This window comes from Limanda limanda, chromosome 12 (assembly GCF_963576545.1).
Source record: "Limanda limanda chromosome 12, fLimLim1.1, whole genome shotgun sequence".
Taxonomy (NCBI): Eukaryota; Metazoa; Chordata; class Actinopteri; order Pleuronectiformes; family Pleuronectidae; genus Limanda; species Limanda limanda.
Window position 1 is genome coordinate 11414237 of NC_083647.1, and position 15522 is coordinate 11429758.

The 15522-nt window shown below is 40.7% G+C and overlaps 1 protein-coding gene across 1 annotated transcript in view; it reads left to right on the forward strand.

The window, feature by feature from the left end:
* Nucleotides 1-4274: 4274 nt before the first annotated feature.
* The window catches only part of dnajc17 (DnaJ (Hsp40) homolog, subfamily C, member 17), a 33229-nt gene continuing 21981 nt past the window's right edge, over nucleotides 4275-15522 (forward strand). Inside the window, exons 1-6 of the mRNA XM_061082760.1 lie at nucleotides 4275-4451; nucleotides 11229-11298; nucleotides 13090-13148; nucleotides 13278-13365; nucleotides 13678-13751; nucleotides 14422-14536. Coding sequence (XP_060938743.1) covers nucleotides 4371-4451; nucleotides 11229-11298; nucleotides 13090-13148; nucleotides 13278-13365; nucleotides 13678-13751; nucleotides 14422-14536 — 487 coding nt within the window. The 5' untranslated portion in view covers nucleotides 4275-4370. The remainder of the gene's footprint in view (nucleotides 4452-11228; nucleotides 11299-13089; nucleotides 13149-13277; nucleotides 13366-13677; nucleotides 13752-14421; nucleotides 14537-15522) is intronic.

Genomic DNA, 15522 nt, shown 5'->3' on the forward strand with positions numbered 1-15522 from the left:
ATTGGGTTGGGAGATATGGCCAAAAATTACATCAAGATAAATATCACTTTGTAGTTTCTTCAAGCTTAAAAATTGAATCTGCAGTAGATTAAGTATGTGTTATACTCTCACACTATATTTGCACAAAGCATAAGCAATACATAGACATATATTGAATCTTATATTTCTATTGATAGAAAAATGTATTTCGATAATTACTGGTATTGCTTTATTGACCAGCCGTAGTATGGCATTTGACTGTTCTACATTACCAAACATTACAAGTTAGATCAAAGTCGTATGAAGAAAACTGAATTAATCTAAGTAGCTAAAGAAAAATTATAATCAGAAATTCACACAGCAATAACCACACTGCACTTTATAATGTAAACATAAAAACAGTCCACAATAAATAAAACAGCTAAGCTACAAAGCTGAAAATAGAAGCTGGCAAACACATTAGCCTCTCTGTGGCTAAATTAGCACTGAGACGATTTCAGAAGGGATTATCAAACATATGAAATCACACGAAATAGAAAATAAATGGGTTTTCAAATGTTCTTTTATTTTGTAGGTAGTACGGGCTGATTTCCGGTCTTGGTGTACTTGCTGTTGAGCAGCTTGAATCTGTTTGTGATGCTGAATGTAAGCAGCCAGTGGTTGGGGCCATAGACAGTATAGAAAAAGGATGGGCCCTCCTCACACATCCCCATCCCATCATCTGAATCTGAACTCAGGATGAACGTCTCTGATGGAGGGAAACAAGTCTCATGACTGAAGTCAGTAGACAACTCCTGAATTTACAAGATGTCACACGATTACAGAGAATATATTCCTATTATACTCTTAAATGAATGTGGCTTCATCAGTTACAATAACTGAAGGGTGAGCATACAGTGTCAACTCCTGCGAGTAGCCTTTTGGGGCCTTTTAACGTTTAATGCCTTTTAATCATTGTGTTATACTTTAGTTCTCTAACACCAAATCTAAACTAAACCAGTGTTCCTTCTTCCTCTCAGTGGACTTCCACACATTAACTTTGAACTTTTAATTCATGAATGTCCTTTGAATGATTCAAGGTCAGAATTCAGAATCCAGACAAAATATAGAGACACTGGGATAAAGACCAAATGTTAATTCTTTGATCTGTTTTTCATTGCTTCAAGGATCTAGGAATGTGAAATCCTCTCTCCTACACAACACCAACAGAGCACACAGTCATTTGTTTTTTCTCGATTATCTTGGACTTGAGACTTAATGTTTCCGTGTGAAGCAGACGCTCCAGCAATGCGGAAAAAAATTCAAAGTTTAAGAGTTTCTTATCTTCATTCGATTTGTTGGCACTTGTCCTCAAGGCCTGAGGAGATAAATAAGTTGTTATGAAACAACAGAAAAAGTGTGGTTCTTGTGGCTCTCCACCGTGTTTGCCTTTTCTTTAACCTGCTCTCTAGATTTATTCTAAGTTTGATGTGAGCTCAAATTGTCAGAAAACTTCCATGACAACTTTTGTTTGAATCTGTAAATTTTGTTATGAACCTGAGGAACCGTGTGACTTGAGGCTATTTAGCTTGCTATAGAGTTTCAGTGCCTCAGACAAAGGTATACTACATGGCCCTTGTATTGTTAAACTGCCTAGCTCCCCTGTGGCATCCCCATAAAAGGTTTTGTTCCTGAAGTTAAAGAAAAACTAGGCTTCTAATGAAAAACAGAGAGAATCGTTACTATGGCCTCCTAGTGTTACAGCTCCAAAGGATGTGCAGGGCAGCAGAGATAAGCAGAGCTTCGCATTTAAAACAGTGGCCTCACGAGAGACTGTTTTGTTTAAACTGAGCAGTGAGACTGAGCAAACACTATGAACTCATCATGAGTAGTCCAGGCTTTAGCTGGGTGTGTCAAACAGGATCTTCCAACATATTCACTAGGATCAAACCCTCAATATTTAAAGTCAGAGTAAACACCATTCTCCTATTTCCATTTATTGTTCTACTGTTCATACAGGCACATGCAACATGTGATTTTTCAGGCAGGATTTTAGCCAGAAGCTGACCCTTAATCCACCAAACCCTCTGCAAAGCCTCTATAGGGAGTTGGTTGTGCAGTGTTCACAGGATTTAGCCCTACTGGGATGTCATGGGAGTCCTGATAGAAAAGATAGATCATTACATGTGCCAGTATGTACACAAAGATTCCAAGGATGATGACCCTGATAGGAGACAAATCTTTTTCAACAACTTTAGATATCATTTCAAAAGAGTTTGCAGATATCGTGGACCTTTTTCATTTGCTTTAATAGTCTGACTCGATTTTAGAAAAGGCAAGCAGACACGTCAGGGCATGTTCTCTTTTCAGAGTAACTGGGTTTCTTCAGGATGTGCTGCAGCATTTGTTTGATATATTTGATTAAATGTGATAGTGACAACCGTGACAAGGAAAAGATGGTCTGATTAGAACAAAGCTCTCTGTTTACATTTCATCATTGGCACAAGTTCCACCGGTTTATTGCGGTAAAACCAAAGTCTTGAACAAAGCTGAACCATGAGTCAGATGTAAACAAAGGTGGAGCCCTGCGGCCCGCAATATAAAACCAGAGGATGCCCTCTGCTGATATTGGCTAATTACAAATGTATGAATTTAGCTGTCCATGCTGGCAGAAATGCATGAAATAGATAACATAATACTACAATTTTTTTAGAGTAAATGTGTCTTTTCCAATAATAAAATAAAAGAGAACTCTTTGTATTATGCTGTTGGATCATTACTTAAATACAAACTGACACAAATCTTTAATGTGTGGATTGGAGGGAGCCTTGGTAAACATATTTGACCATGTGCATGGGTTTTGTGGAAACACAATGAAGGCAAGTGGCCACTCTTGGGGAATACTGAGATATTCATAATACAATATATATAGTCTTCCAAAGTCTTGAGTCACTTACTAACAAGTCTAACAGAATGTCAAAAGTTAACAAATTGTCATTATTTGAAGTTCACAATGTGCCTTGAGGAACATTTTTCATAATACTGTATATTCAATGACGTGTGGCTTTTCTCAAAGCTATAGAGCTAACAATAAACAAGGATGGACCGAGACAGGAACCATGCATGGATAACTGGCCCCTGTGAGTAAACTGTGGCCCCTTTATGGCCCCTGATTTAATCCTTGACTCATCACTGCTGTGATAAGATGAGCACATGACTGAGAAATTCAGCTCTGCAGATCCTCCAATCAAGTGACCAATTTAACATAAAAAAAAAGTTAAATACTATGTAAAAGAGGTAACTGGTGCCTCGGGTCCTTAAATATGAGCTTGGTTTTCAGTTAAATGAATAAGATGATTTAAATATACTAATCAAATTATCCCTTGTATAGGCACATTTATTTTCTTAAGTATATAAACCAGTGATATAAGCTATTTTGAGCCTTAACCCCGTTATCATGATATGCAGAAAATGTGAAGCCTCATGCAAGTGTAGTCAACCTTCTGACAGCTTCCGACTGATCAGTATGTATGGATGGGTTATGTGGAAACATAATAAAGGCCAGTGGCCACTCTTGGGGAATACTGAGATATTCCTAATAAAATATATACAAACAACAAAAACAACAACAAAAACAACAAAACAATACCATGACATCACTGTGCTGTTGTTCCTCTTGTTGACGGTGAAGAGCAGATGATGTCGCACCTGTCCGTTTTCAACCTCTTCGCTCTCCAAGCTGGGATTGAGATCTATATTTATCAATGTTTAATGCTCTCTAATCTCTCCAGACTCCTTCACGCTACATCACTTCCCGTCACTCGGTTTTAGACGCAGAAGCAAAAATTATCTCACCAAAACGACTCCAGGAGTCACAGTCCTGCTAATAAACATAAAATGTTTTAAAAATCAAAGTTTCATCATCATGTTCCGACACATTAATTCACTGGTATCTTAAGCCTGCAAGTTGCTTTTGAAGCCATATGAGGCTACATATGATTTGTGAATATGAGCTTTGCAAATGAAAAATAATTATGTGACTATACAATAAATATGTTTATGAATTTGAATGAAAAAATGTCAGGCAGGACACATACTGTACAATCAGAGTCATATCATTGAGTAGAACAATCTCTAACGAGGGATGACAATATGAACTAGAGTTTGAAATTGTTTTAAAAATAGTTCAGGCTTATATAAAAACACTCTTTTAAAAGTTAATTTGAGCCCGAGGAGAAGCAGCTGGACAAAGACTACCTTTCCCATGATGCAGTGCAGGCGCAAGTTCATGACGTCAAACTCGTGCGTCACTTCCAACCACAACAACAGTTGCATTAGCCCCACGCTCACAGCACGTTCACACCTGTTACTCTCCTTCCTGTGTCGGTTCTGTACCTGTCCGTCCTTTAGTCATGTCCGGGAAGGCCAAAGACCTCCTGAAGATGGACCTGTATGGTTTACTCGGAATTGACATCACCGCTACTACGAAAGAGGTACCCAAGTTAGCCGGTTAGCAGTGAAGCTAGTCAGATAACACAGCGTAGGTTGGGTGGGGTTAGCTGCAGGTGTCAGGGTAGACACTTCAGAGCCTTCAAGAGGTGGTTCCCTGGGTTAAAGGTTTGAATGACGTTGTGTGTGAGGACACCTTGTCTCTGCAGGTAGGAGGCTATGCTAGCTCGCTAGCACGGAGCCTCCTGGAGTGTGTGTTTGAATGGTGTGTTCCACAATGACGTGACGCACGGGTCTTTTTGTTGAGTTATCGGAAATGCAATGTGAGAAAACCAGGACCTGAAATGTTCAGTTGTACTGAGACTCCAGGGAGCGCAGTATAAGTCAGGCTAACTGGCTAACGGCTAAAACCATGCAATACACTCACGTCACCACTAAGCGGCGTCAGTGCATCAGCTAAGTCCTTTGCATGCACACTGATCTGAATTGTCTCTGACGAATGTTAGCTTTAGCTTTATTTCAAACTCAAAGGTCCGTATCAGTATACAGATGAAACTAGAACTAGGAAAATCGTGTTTTAATGGCCAGGACATCGTGTTTTCATGGCGTGTAATCAAACTTTGACGCCACGCCACGGTCACACCGTGTGACTAAAAAAAAATCCGTCAGTCAGTTTTTATCTCCATCTTGTTGTGATGACACTCATCTAAATTTGAAGTTGATCCGATGAAAACCCTGGTACAAGTGTATCAAAGTAAAAATGTGGAATATGGCCTTTAGCTTTTACTGATGTCTGTTTTTGACTGTTATCTTATCTTAAGTGTACAGGGATTAAATCAGAGATTTGTTCCATTGTTTCCAAAAACAAGATGAATAGTTAAGGCCCTTGTGATCAACGTTTTTGAGTCAGTTACATAAAGGTATACTTAAAATTCCTCAATACAGTGTTAATTTCTGGCCACAAACATGCAATTTGCATTGGTCCATATTGGAAGCCTGAGTAAAATTCTCAATTCATCATATACAGTGTGCCACCTGAAGCGGTTTGCAGTACTATAGCTGCACCACATGTCTGCTATGTAATGTGAAGGTCTAAGAAGAAATATTTTAACATCAGCTGTTTACATTGGAAATTTATATGCCAACATATTTGTCTGTGCATAAAGTTTTTCAGCACTGATTCTGCACATGTCTTCATAGCATTGTTTCTAATGCCCACAGCAATTTGTACTCAATATAAATTCCAAATAGTATTGGTGTGTAATAAATATTGAGCCTACCGCCTCCCTGTATAGTTTATAATACGGTTAAATTATTTGAAAAACAAATACATACAAAGAATGAATTCCAAGAAACTTCTATCTAGTTTGAATGTCATAACTGAATAATAACAAAACTAAATGTAGGAAAACACTACAATGACTTCCTTTAGATAGCTTTTAAAGTGCAGCATCAGTTTGTAATAATAGAAGACCTTTTACATATTGCCAGCCCTCGAAACTGAAGTCCTGCTTACGATATAATTATCACTGTTGACTTTTAAGTATGAAATATTGTCAATTTGATGATATATTTAGCGAATATTTCTTTTTTGCTCCTCTCAAAAACAGTACTTGCCAGTGGCGGTACTCTTTCAGATTTGGAGTGGCTAGGAGGAAGATCTGATTCCTTGGAAAATGAAAATAACATTGTTCTCTGTGAAACTAATAAGATATAAAGAGTCAATGTATTGGTAGATTTGTGTACTTGCAGATACCGGACGCAGCATTTTTGGAGTGCCTGAATTACATTTTGTGCCTACATAGATTTTAAATGTATGTAGGAGAGAGTCCAGGAGTCTTCCTGAGAATCTTCCTCTATATATCACTTCTCAGCTACAGAGCAGATCCTCATGATGTCCTGAAAATCCATCTTTTTCCCTACAACCACCTCTCACATTTTCCAAAAGTGAAATTAAACTTGCTGCCAAAAACGAGGGAGGAAGTTAATTTCTTAATTGGATTTCAAAGTCCTGTCCTCCCCAGAGGATTATCCTGGAGGAAGTTAGCGGTTGTGGCTTGGGAAGAACCGAGGCACCAATATGTAGGAGGCTGGTTCTGTGAGGTCTGGTGATGGTCGACAGAGATAGCAGGGTTTTATTAGTGTGAGTGTGTTTGTAGTGATTGAGCTCTGCGGTTGGGGCTCAAAAAACCAATCAAGTGTGAGAAGACGGTTGTCATCCGATGGGCTACTTATCCCAGTTGTTTGGCCGGCTGCTCCACCACCACTATCAAGCATCTTGTTTATCTCCGAGTAAGGGGAAGAACATCTCTGAGATTGTATACCGCAGCTTGTAAAACATTGCCTTGACGTGGATGATTTGCGTTCTGAATCATTTCCTGGTTCTGTTTATCATCTCCTTCTATTATCAATGCTGGTGACCTTCCTCTTGTCTGATAAATGGGAACTGGCTTGTCTGGGCCTATGCTTTAATAGTGGGATTTGCTTTATCTTTGTAGTGCTGAGGAAGACTGTCGTTGAAGGCTAGCCAGCATGTAGAGAGCTGTGCCTATGCATATCAGCAGGGTTTGGGTAGTATTTGCCTTGTGTGTTTTACCTACCACAGATTCTTGGTAAAACACTGTCAACACCCAAGACCACACAACATTCCTTGTGGTTCCTTCAGCTCCTAAATTGTAGTGTACCTGGTGTGTTACTGTCTAAGCAGCAGCTCGATGTCTGGATGATTTACTTCCTACTCTTACAGTGGATTGTGAACTCATGTCTCCCACTGATGAGTTATTCCAGTGAGTGTCGGCTGAGCCACGGCCTCTAGACTATGATTGTCATTGCATCTCATGGTGCACTGGGGCAAAGCATCAGTGATGCAACCTGCGGTCATCAGTTGTTTTAGGTCTTTAATCATCGGATGGTGTCACACATGTGGCTAATGTTGAATTCACTGAGCTGTGCTCCACAGTTATATCAGACAAATATGATCTATGATGTAAATAAACCTTATAAAGAAAAATTGTGTCACACTATATACAATATTTCTGACAGGCTCATATTGTTGGTTTCCCCAGGTTCCAATGCTAAGGTCAATCCCAACCTCTCTCTGCTTCTCTTTAGTGCTTTTAGTTCACTCCTCCTCAATATGTTCTTTACCTCTTTACCTCCATCCTTGCTCATCTCCTACCATCTCCCTGTTGTGCCTATTATTTTTATTATTATTATAATTATTATAATTATCAGTTTATCTCCAGCTGATAATGTCCCGCAAATAGCAGAGTGTTGTAATTAAGAAGGATGGGCCCATAGCAGATTAGGCAGTTAATCAGCCACACAGACTAGGGGCCCTATTTTGGCTGTGCTGCGGCTGCACCAGGACCAGTTTGTCAACTGTAATTGGCACCAAAGAGTAGTTTAATGAGGACAAGATGTAGGCGTGCATTTAAGATTGTGGCAGGCAGTGATCAGGGCGACACAGAGAGTCTGTTTTTGGCCATGTTACTTATCATTAGTCTACTGTTGGCCTGCTGCTGCAATATGATAGTCTTTCCTACATTTTTTTGGGTGCCTCCTGCAAACTAAAGTGTGGGAAATAACTGAGATTTCTCCAATTCAGTTTGCTTTGGATATGAGAAAAGAAAAATTGGCACTTGACAGTGTAGAATTGTTTGATGTGCAAGAGAAATAAGACAGAGCAGAATTGTAGGCTCTTCTTTTAGCACAAGTCTTATATGGTTTTCTCCATCTCTCTTCATCGAGAGCCAATTCTGAAAGGTCATGGTGAACTGCACAAATTGCCTCCCTGGATGAGTCCTTTAGAAAGATGCCACTCGATCTTAGAACTCTTATCCGCACATGTGCTAACCTCTTCAACAGTTGGCCCGCTCTGGCGTCTTGTCTGTACGACCAAAGGGCTTCAGGGTCTTCCAGCATCAATTAAGGCTTGCGTGTTACGGCATTGATGGGAGTAATCATGTATTATTTAACAAAACAGCACTGGAAGCACAGTTGGGACAAGATATCGTGGAGGATGCTGGAGGGAGTGAAAAGGCAAAGAGGAGCAGATAGAGAGAAAGAGCATGAGAGAAAGGGAGGAAAGTTAATCCAGTGAAATATAAAGACAGCATGTGTGTAAACTTCAGCTTTGACTGAACCCAATGAGACAAATATGATGAAGTGCAACATGGCCACAGCTCTGACGATGACAGGTCCCACTTGTCAAACATCTCAGCTGGTCAGACGTTTGTCCTGGCAAGGTTAAACATCTGCAGTGTTTACAGCAGATGTGATGACATGTTTATCTCGTCAGCTGGCTGCAGGTGATGAAGAACGTGAGAAGTGAAGTGAGTGTGAGTTCAGGACACAGTGTGTCCTCCTAAAAGACCATAGCAGTGGTTTTATTTCCAATTATACATGATTATCTTCACAGCTGTGTACCACGATACTCTGCTTTGCTCGTCAGCCAGTCCACTTCTTTAAATTCATTTCTGCATGGTATAAACATTTCACACACTTCTTAATCGTGCTTGTGTAAGCATTGAGGTGCAAACAGTTTTGTCTAATTACATTATTGTTTGGAGGTAATGCCTGCACACTTAAAAAATAAAATAGAATCCAGTCTGCACTTAACCATGCAGAGACGGATTACAGCACTCAAGTTTTATGGATTTATTAATATTGATATTCATAACATATGGAAATAATTGAAAACCAATACCTGCTTGCAGTGAAAGGAAAAACTTAAATCTCTGTAGCATGCAATTCAAAAATATTCGATAAAATCTGTTTTGCAGCAGACTGGAAATCAGAGGTTGAGACCCTCATGGACTTCTGTAGAAACAGACTTCTTTTATGCACCAGTGGAGTCGCCCTCTGTTGGTTATTAGAGAGAATAACATTTTCAGGCTCTCTTGCATTGTCTTCACTTTTCCTAACCAAAAGTCTCCGTCCACTTTCATTAATGTCATTGGTTAAAATGCACATAAGACTTTAGTTTAAGAACTTAACTTTGCAAACACACAGTGTCCTTAAAACCATCCTTTTTCTATGTGCTGTCAAAGCACTGACTGGGTTGTATAAGACAGGAGTTTTCCAGCTGTTACCATCACCTGCCAGTTAAGTTGGCTCGCCTTTTTTTCATTGTTCTGTCTATGGATGAATGGCAGTAAACTTGAACTTCAGTTTTAATTTCTTTGAACCATAGCAGAAGTCTTTCTGGAGAAAACTATGATAGCGAGCCGAGCACACAGAATAAAGAGCGAAAAGTAGAGGGCAAGGTTAAAATAAGGGCCATAGAATAAAGGTTTACGCATGTATTCAGTGGCAGCCCTTAGCCCTTCGTGTTAACTCTCCAACTGTAGGAAGGCTCTGTGTGCCAAGCAGCAAGACCAAATATCCTTTCATGATGTCTATTCTCTCAAAGCCTTCTCTCTTTACAGTGGGAACTATAATGAGAAAGAAAGATCTGATGGTGAAGAGATAGAAGAATAGGACTTGTGACATTTAAGAGCTGTCTGAGCCATGATAATCTCCAGGGGGTTCACTGCAGCCTTTACATAATCATGCGTAGGCTCAGATCCTTTACCTTGGACTATGGGCATCCAGCCTAATGGGTCTAAGTCTCGACTGTCATGGAGACTTGTTGGAGTTGCTGTCAAAAAGGCCTGGACACTGATGGATTACACCATCATGCAGTTCTCCGCTGTGAAGTCAGCTCTGTTTGTTTTGGCGTGCAGGCGTGGGATAAAATTGTGCAAAACAACGCTCATGGACAAGGCGTCCAATGCAAATGTTTTCCAGGCTTGAAGAAGGGAGCTCGCAAATTCTATCGCTTGTAGCATGCTGGCAGGAGATTGATTTGCTCTAAGGGGGTTGTATTCAAAAAACATGCCGAACGTTTGCATGTCTGATTAAGACTGGTGAGAAAGTGTATATGTCAGTGGGTCTGCGTGTGTTTGTGTCTGAGCCTTGGATGTATAGGGGGATGTGTGTGCCAAATCCTTTGCATGCAATGCATACGTGTGTGTTTTTGAGGTTGTGTGCAGACAGCTTCATCGCTGCACTCTGCTCCCCCCTCTGGTCTCCAAAGAAGGTTTTCCTGCTTCCCCTCTTTCTCCTGACGAGCGAAGATCTAATGAAAACCATCTTGTCATTAACTGGTCTCTAGAAGGACAAATGCATGTTTAACATTCCAAGCAGTGACCTGGAGTAAAAAACCTCTATAACTACAACCTCATATGTCATTACAATACTCCAAAGTATTGTTTAGTTTTTCCATTTTGGTTCTGTGAACTGTCCCCAATCGTTTTGGCCTCCTGCCTAAGATATTGGTTGTGTTCTTCTCAGTTTTTTGTAAACACTGGCACTCTGTTTCTGTATGTTACTGTAGCACTCTTTTTTAAGTTACAATAAAGATGGACAAAAATGCAGCTGCAACTCGGGCCACATTTATCTTGCAATCTGGCCATGGGCCTGAGAATGGTTTTGGATTCTTGTGTGGTTTAATTCACAGGACATTGTGTGCCATTGTGGTTAAGGCTCCATTAACAACACGTCAAACAAACACAAAGCAGAGGATCAGCTCAGGTGTTGATTCGATCCAAACAACACAATCTCTAAAATTGCAGACTCAAGCTATTATTTCGACGTGACCATCAATTATTTTATTCAGATTTTGGTTTTCTGTGCGAGGGAGACGGAAGTAAAATAATCAGTACTGAGAATACGAATTTAACTTTCACATAAGCAAAATATGTGTGGATGTAAAGTGGATGATTTGTTCTCATCAACATTTTCATAACCTTAGGGTCTCTTCTGTTTCTCTCTCCTAGATCAAGAAAGCTTATCGACAGAAAGCCCTTACATGCCATCCAGACAAGAACCCAGACAACCCAAAAGCAGGTAAGTGAGACAGTTGATGCATGTGTCTCTACACCTTCTCTCCATTATGAGCCACAGACGTCTGGAAGTCACCGAAGAGCTGGAAGAAGATTTAGGATTTGTTTTTGCAATCTTTGTTATTTTCTGGAGAATTTGGGTTAATTATCTAGTTTAAATGAAGCCTCTAGTGTAGCATTCTCAGCAACCCTGCAGAGAGCAAAGACACAGACACTTTGAGGGAAGTCTAACCAAGTCTCATGTCGCTTTCTAGCAAGACAGGACCAGTCAAACACCACCATCACCACCATGGTTTCCATCTGCTTGGCTTTGGGAGTCCTTCCATGGCCTGTTGCCAGCCGGCATGTCAACAATTGGGCCAGGAAATCTCAATGTAGCTTTTTTGTTGGGAGAGGGAAAAAAGGCACCTTGGACAAAAGGCTGGTCATGAGGCATGTTTTCAAGTGAGGTTTATGTGGTTACTGGATGGTTCAGACAATTCCTGATTATATCAGGAAAAAAAACAGGGGAATTGGTGGGGCTGAGGGGTTCAGAGGGATAATACAAAAGCAGGGGGTCGGCGGTTTCCCAGAAATGGAAAAGAAGTGGTTTGGAGGGCCTCAACACTTGAACCCGCGCATGTACAGACCCGGTCTGCATCGCACGAGAGCGGTGCAAGACTTGGGACTTGTTGCCCCTCAGGGGAAGGTTGCATGCATGTAAGAGGTGACTTGGGGGTCATGATTCCTCAGTGACTGAAGACACCCCCCTCGATATCCCTCATTTTCCTCAACCCCCTATGTTGTGACACTCTGAGCTGCCTATTGGGCATGGCAGGTCTCCCCCCCAGTTGGATTCCATTCCAGCCCATTATATGCATGTAGGTAACGTGACCACCTCTGCTGGTAGCACGATCTCCAGAGCCTCCTGTTAGTGTGCACCTCCGCTCCCCCCAGGGAGTAACACTATCGGTTTGTTAGGCCTCCCATAAGTGAATGATTATGCCTGGCTAGTATAATGCAGTAGTGAGCCGGTTGTATGATGGGGAGTGGGATTGTGGTCACCCCGTATGTGTACATTTGTGTGTGTGTGTTGGATGACAACTGGGGAGTCGGAGCTTTGCGTGGTAGTTGTGATTGCGCTGATGGCCCCTTGAGGTGCTCTGATGTGGAGGATAGACGGAGAGGCGGAGGGTTTGTGTGTGTATGTGTGGCTGTGTCACTGGAGGAAAAGGTTTCGTGAGACTTGTGGAACCTTTGAAAGAGTAAAATGTCCACGTTCATCTCAGACCTGTGTCCCATGAAGACATCATGCTGACTATTTTGACTCTTTACTCTCGTCACATTAACATCACCCTTCCTTGCAGCTTCTGGAAGCAAACCGATTTTTACTGAACAGATGCACATTTATGTTTACATTTTGTGTTAAAAAGGATTAAAGTTCTATGTATTTGTTTATATTTGTCTTTTCTCTTTTATTTATATAGTCTTAAGACATATAACGACATCTTAGGAATCATTGCCAATTTTTTTCAGACATAAATATTGCTGGAAAATTGTAATATTGCCATTGGCCATTAAATTGTTGGACTCAATTAGTTATAAATAATGTGCTATGTGTCATCATTGTTTTATACTATGTACTTATCCCTATACAAATATAGATTGAATACAATGAATATTACATTTATTTCTGAATTCTTGCTCATATTATACATTTAATACTCTGCAGAAGTCTACGGTATACAGAAACCTACAATCCACTGTTTTTTCACTTTTGTAATCGTGTGACTCTTCTCGTCTAACTTTGTTCCAGCTGATCTCTTCCACCAGTTGTCTCAGGCCCTCGAGGTGCTAACTGATGCTCCTGCCAAGGTAAGACCGTAGATACCTCTCAATCTTTCATAAAAGTGCTAACACACACACACACTCAGACTCTTACTCACACACTCACACACGCACACATGGCCACAATTCATCCCGGTGTCTAATGTGGTTTTTCAGGCTGCCTATGACAAGATCTGCGCTGCCAAGAAACAAGCAGAAGAAAGAAACAACAAACTAGATGATAAGAGAAAGAAAATGAAGCTTGGTGAGTCCCTTTCCAAATCTTAGCTCATCTCTTGGCTTTTGGTTTACTGATTTTTATTGTAAGTGGGTTTTGTATTTGTAGTGTAATGGGTTATATTTAAATTAGATTTTTTTTGTCAGACGCATTCCAGGATTAACAAAACAAGGGCTGAGGTTTTTATAATGATAGGGACAGACAGGGATCGTCCAGAATGGAATAAAATACAAGCAGCTGTTATAATAATTGAGTTATTTAGGCTGTTTTTGTCTGTTTCTGATAGTGGAAAAGATATTCAGTGTGTGTGTGCATGCGTGTTTGTGTCTGTTATGACAGACTTGGAGGCCAGAGAGCGAAAGGCAGAAGCTCAGACCGAGTCGGTGCAAATCACGAGAACACTAGAAGAAGAGGTAAGAGAATTAATAGAAACCATATGAAAGATGATATTGTGCCACACTTTTCCCAGTGAGAAAATTCTAAATCATTGTTTTACTTTACTACCGGCCTTATCTGTGCACTGGGAGAAAAGTATTCCAGTGCATCCAGGAAATTCTGAAGGACGCCCAGGTGCTTTTATTCTGTTCTTCATCAAATACTTTCTTCTGATTGAGCAGAAATCTACTAAAGACTTGGGTCGAGATCAGAGGCCCTGTCCGTGCAAGGCATTTTTTGCACTGCCATATCATAATTATCAGTAAACCCATTAGATGATATTGCATGACTTGATGCGCTTTGTTCAGGAAGCCAATGATAAATAAAAATGGTCTGCGTGCCTCCTTGGAGAGTCATGGCACGTGCTTAATGTTCTAAATTCATGTAAATAATGTGGCCACGGGCCTTGGGAGGAGGGGGTAACCAGTAGGTGGCACTATTCCATTTTCTGTCTCATCTCAAGGTGTTATTGACTTCCCTGAAAAAATAAGGTTGTCTGCACATACTCTCCTGGTAGCACAGAAAGGGTGTCATTGACCACTCAGGTGACGAATGACACTGATGAAGAGTTAAGATGCAGATTTCTTTTGTCACTTAAAACCTGTAAATCTGTAGGTGCACATTACTGTGTTTTTCTTTTTCCGCAAGATCGCCCGTTTAAGGGAGGAGGGATCCAGACTGCTTGTGGAGGAACAGAGGCGCGTCAGAGAGCGGATCCAGAGGGAGAAGGAAGCTCAGCAAACGGGAGAATACCCTCAGAGAAGTATGCCCACCTCCAAGATTTAGCCCTGTTCACTCTGTTGTAGTTTAGCACAGCCCCGCAAGTTGTCAATCCGTCCACTTCATGTGAACACAATATCTCAAGAACTCCGTGAGGGAATTTCTTCAATTTTGGTACAAGGATTCCAATGAACTCAAGGATGACTTTGAGTTTGATAGTCAAAGGTCAAGGTCACTGTTACCTCACAAAACACATTTTTGTCCTCTCGATTGTAATATCTTAAAATTGGCTGGTGAGAAGTTCTTCAGATTTGGCACAAGCATTTAATTTGGACTCAAATGAACTAGAGGTTGGTGCCTGGAGGTCATAGGTCAAGGTCACAGTGACCTCATGTTCCTGTAATGGGGATATATCAGGACTGCCCTCAGGGAATTTCATTACATCTGGCACAATTCACTTGGACTCATGGATAACCTGATTAGAATTTGGTCACTGTGACCTCTCAAATACATGTGTAACCTTTGGATTTAATATCTCAGAAATGCCTCAAATTTGGCTCAAATGTTCACGGGAAGTCACAGATTAACTGATAAGATTTCAATGGTCAAAGGTCTAAGGACAAGGTCACGGTGGCCTCACAATACATGTTTTTGGCCTCTTGAATTTGATATGATTGTCTTGAGGGAATTTCTTCAACATTTGATTAGTTGTCACTTGGACTCAAAGATGAGCTGATTAGATGTCAGTGGTCAAAAGTGATGAATGGATATAAATCAGGAAACGAAATATGGAAACTGCACTGGTATGTGGAGGCATATAACCGGGGGTATTAGTAGTTTACGACCCTGAAACGTCACTTGAGTGAACCCCTGTGTTTCCCAACCATTACAGTGTCAGTACGACCGCAGCAGTCACCAGGCACCCTGTGGTTGACCCAATATCATTCACATAAAAAAACAATAACAGTGACTGATTGTATATTTTAATTTATCTTTTGCTTTAAAACCCTTTGAGGAGGTCTATTTTAG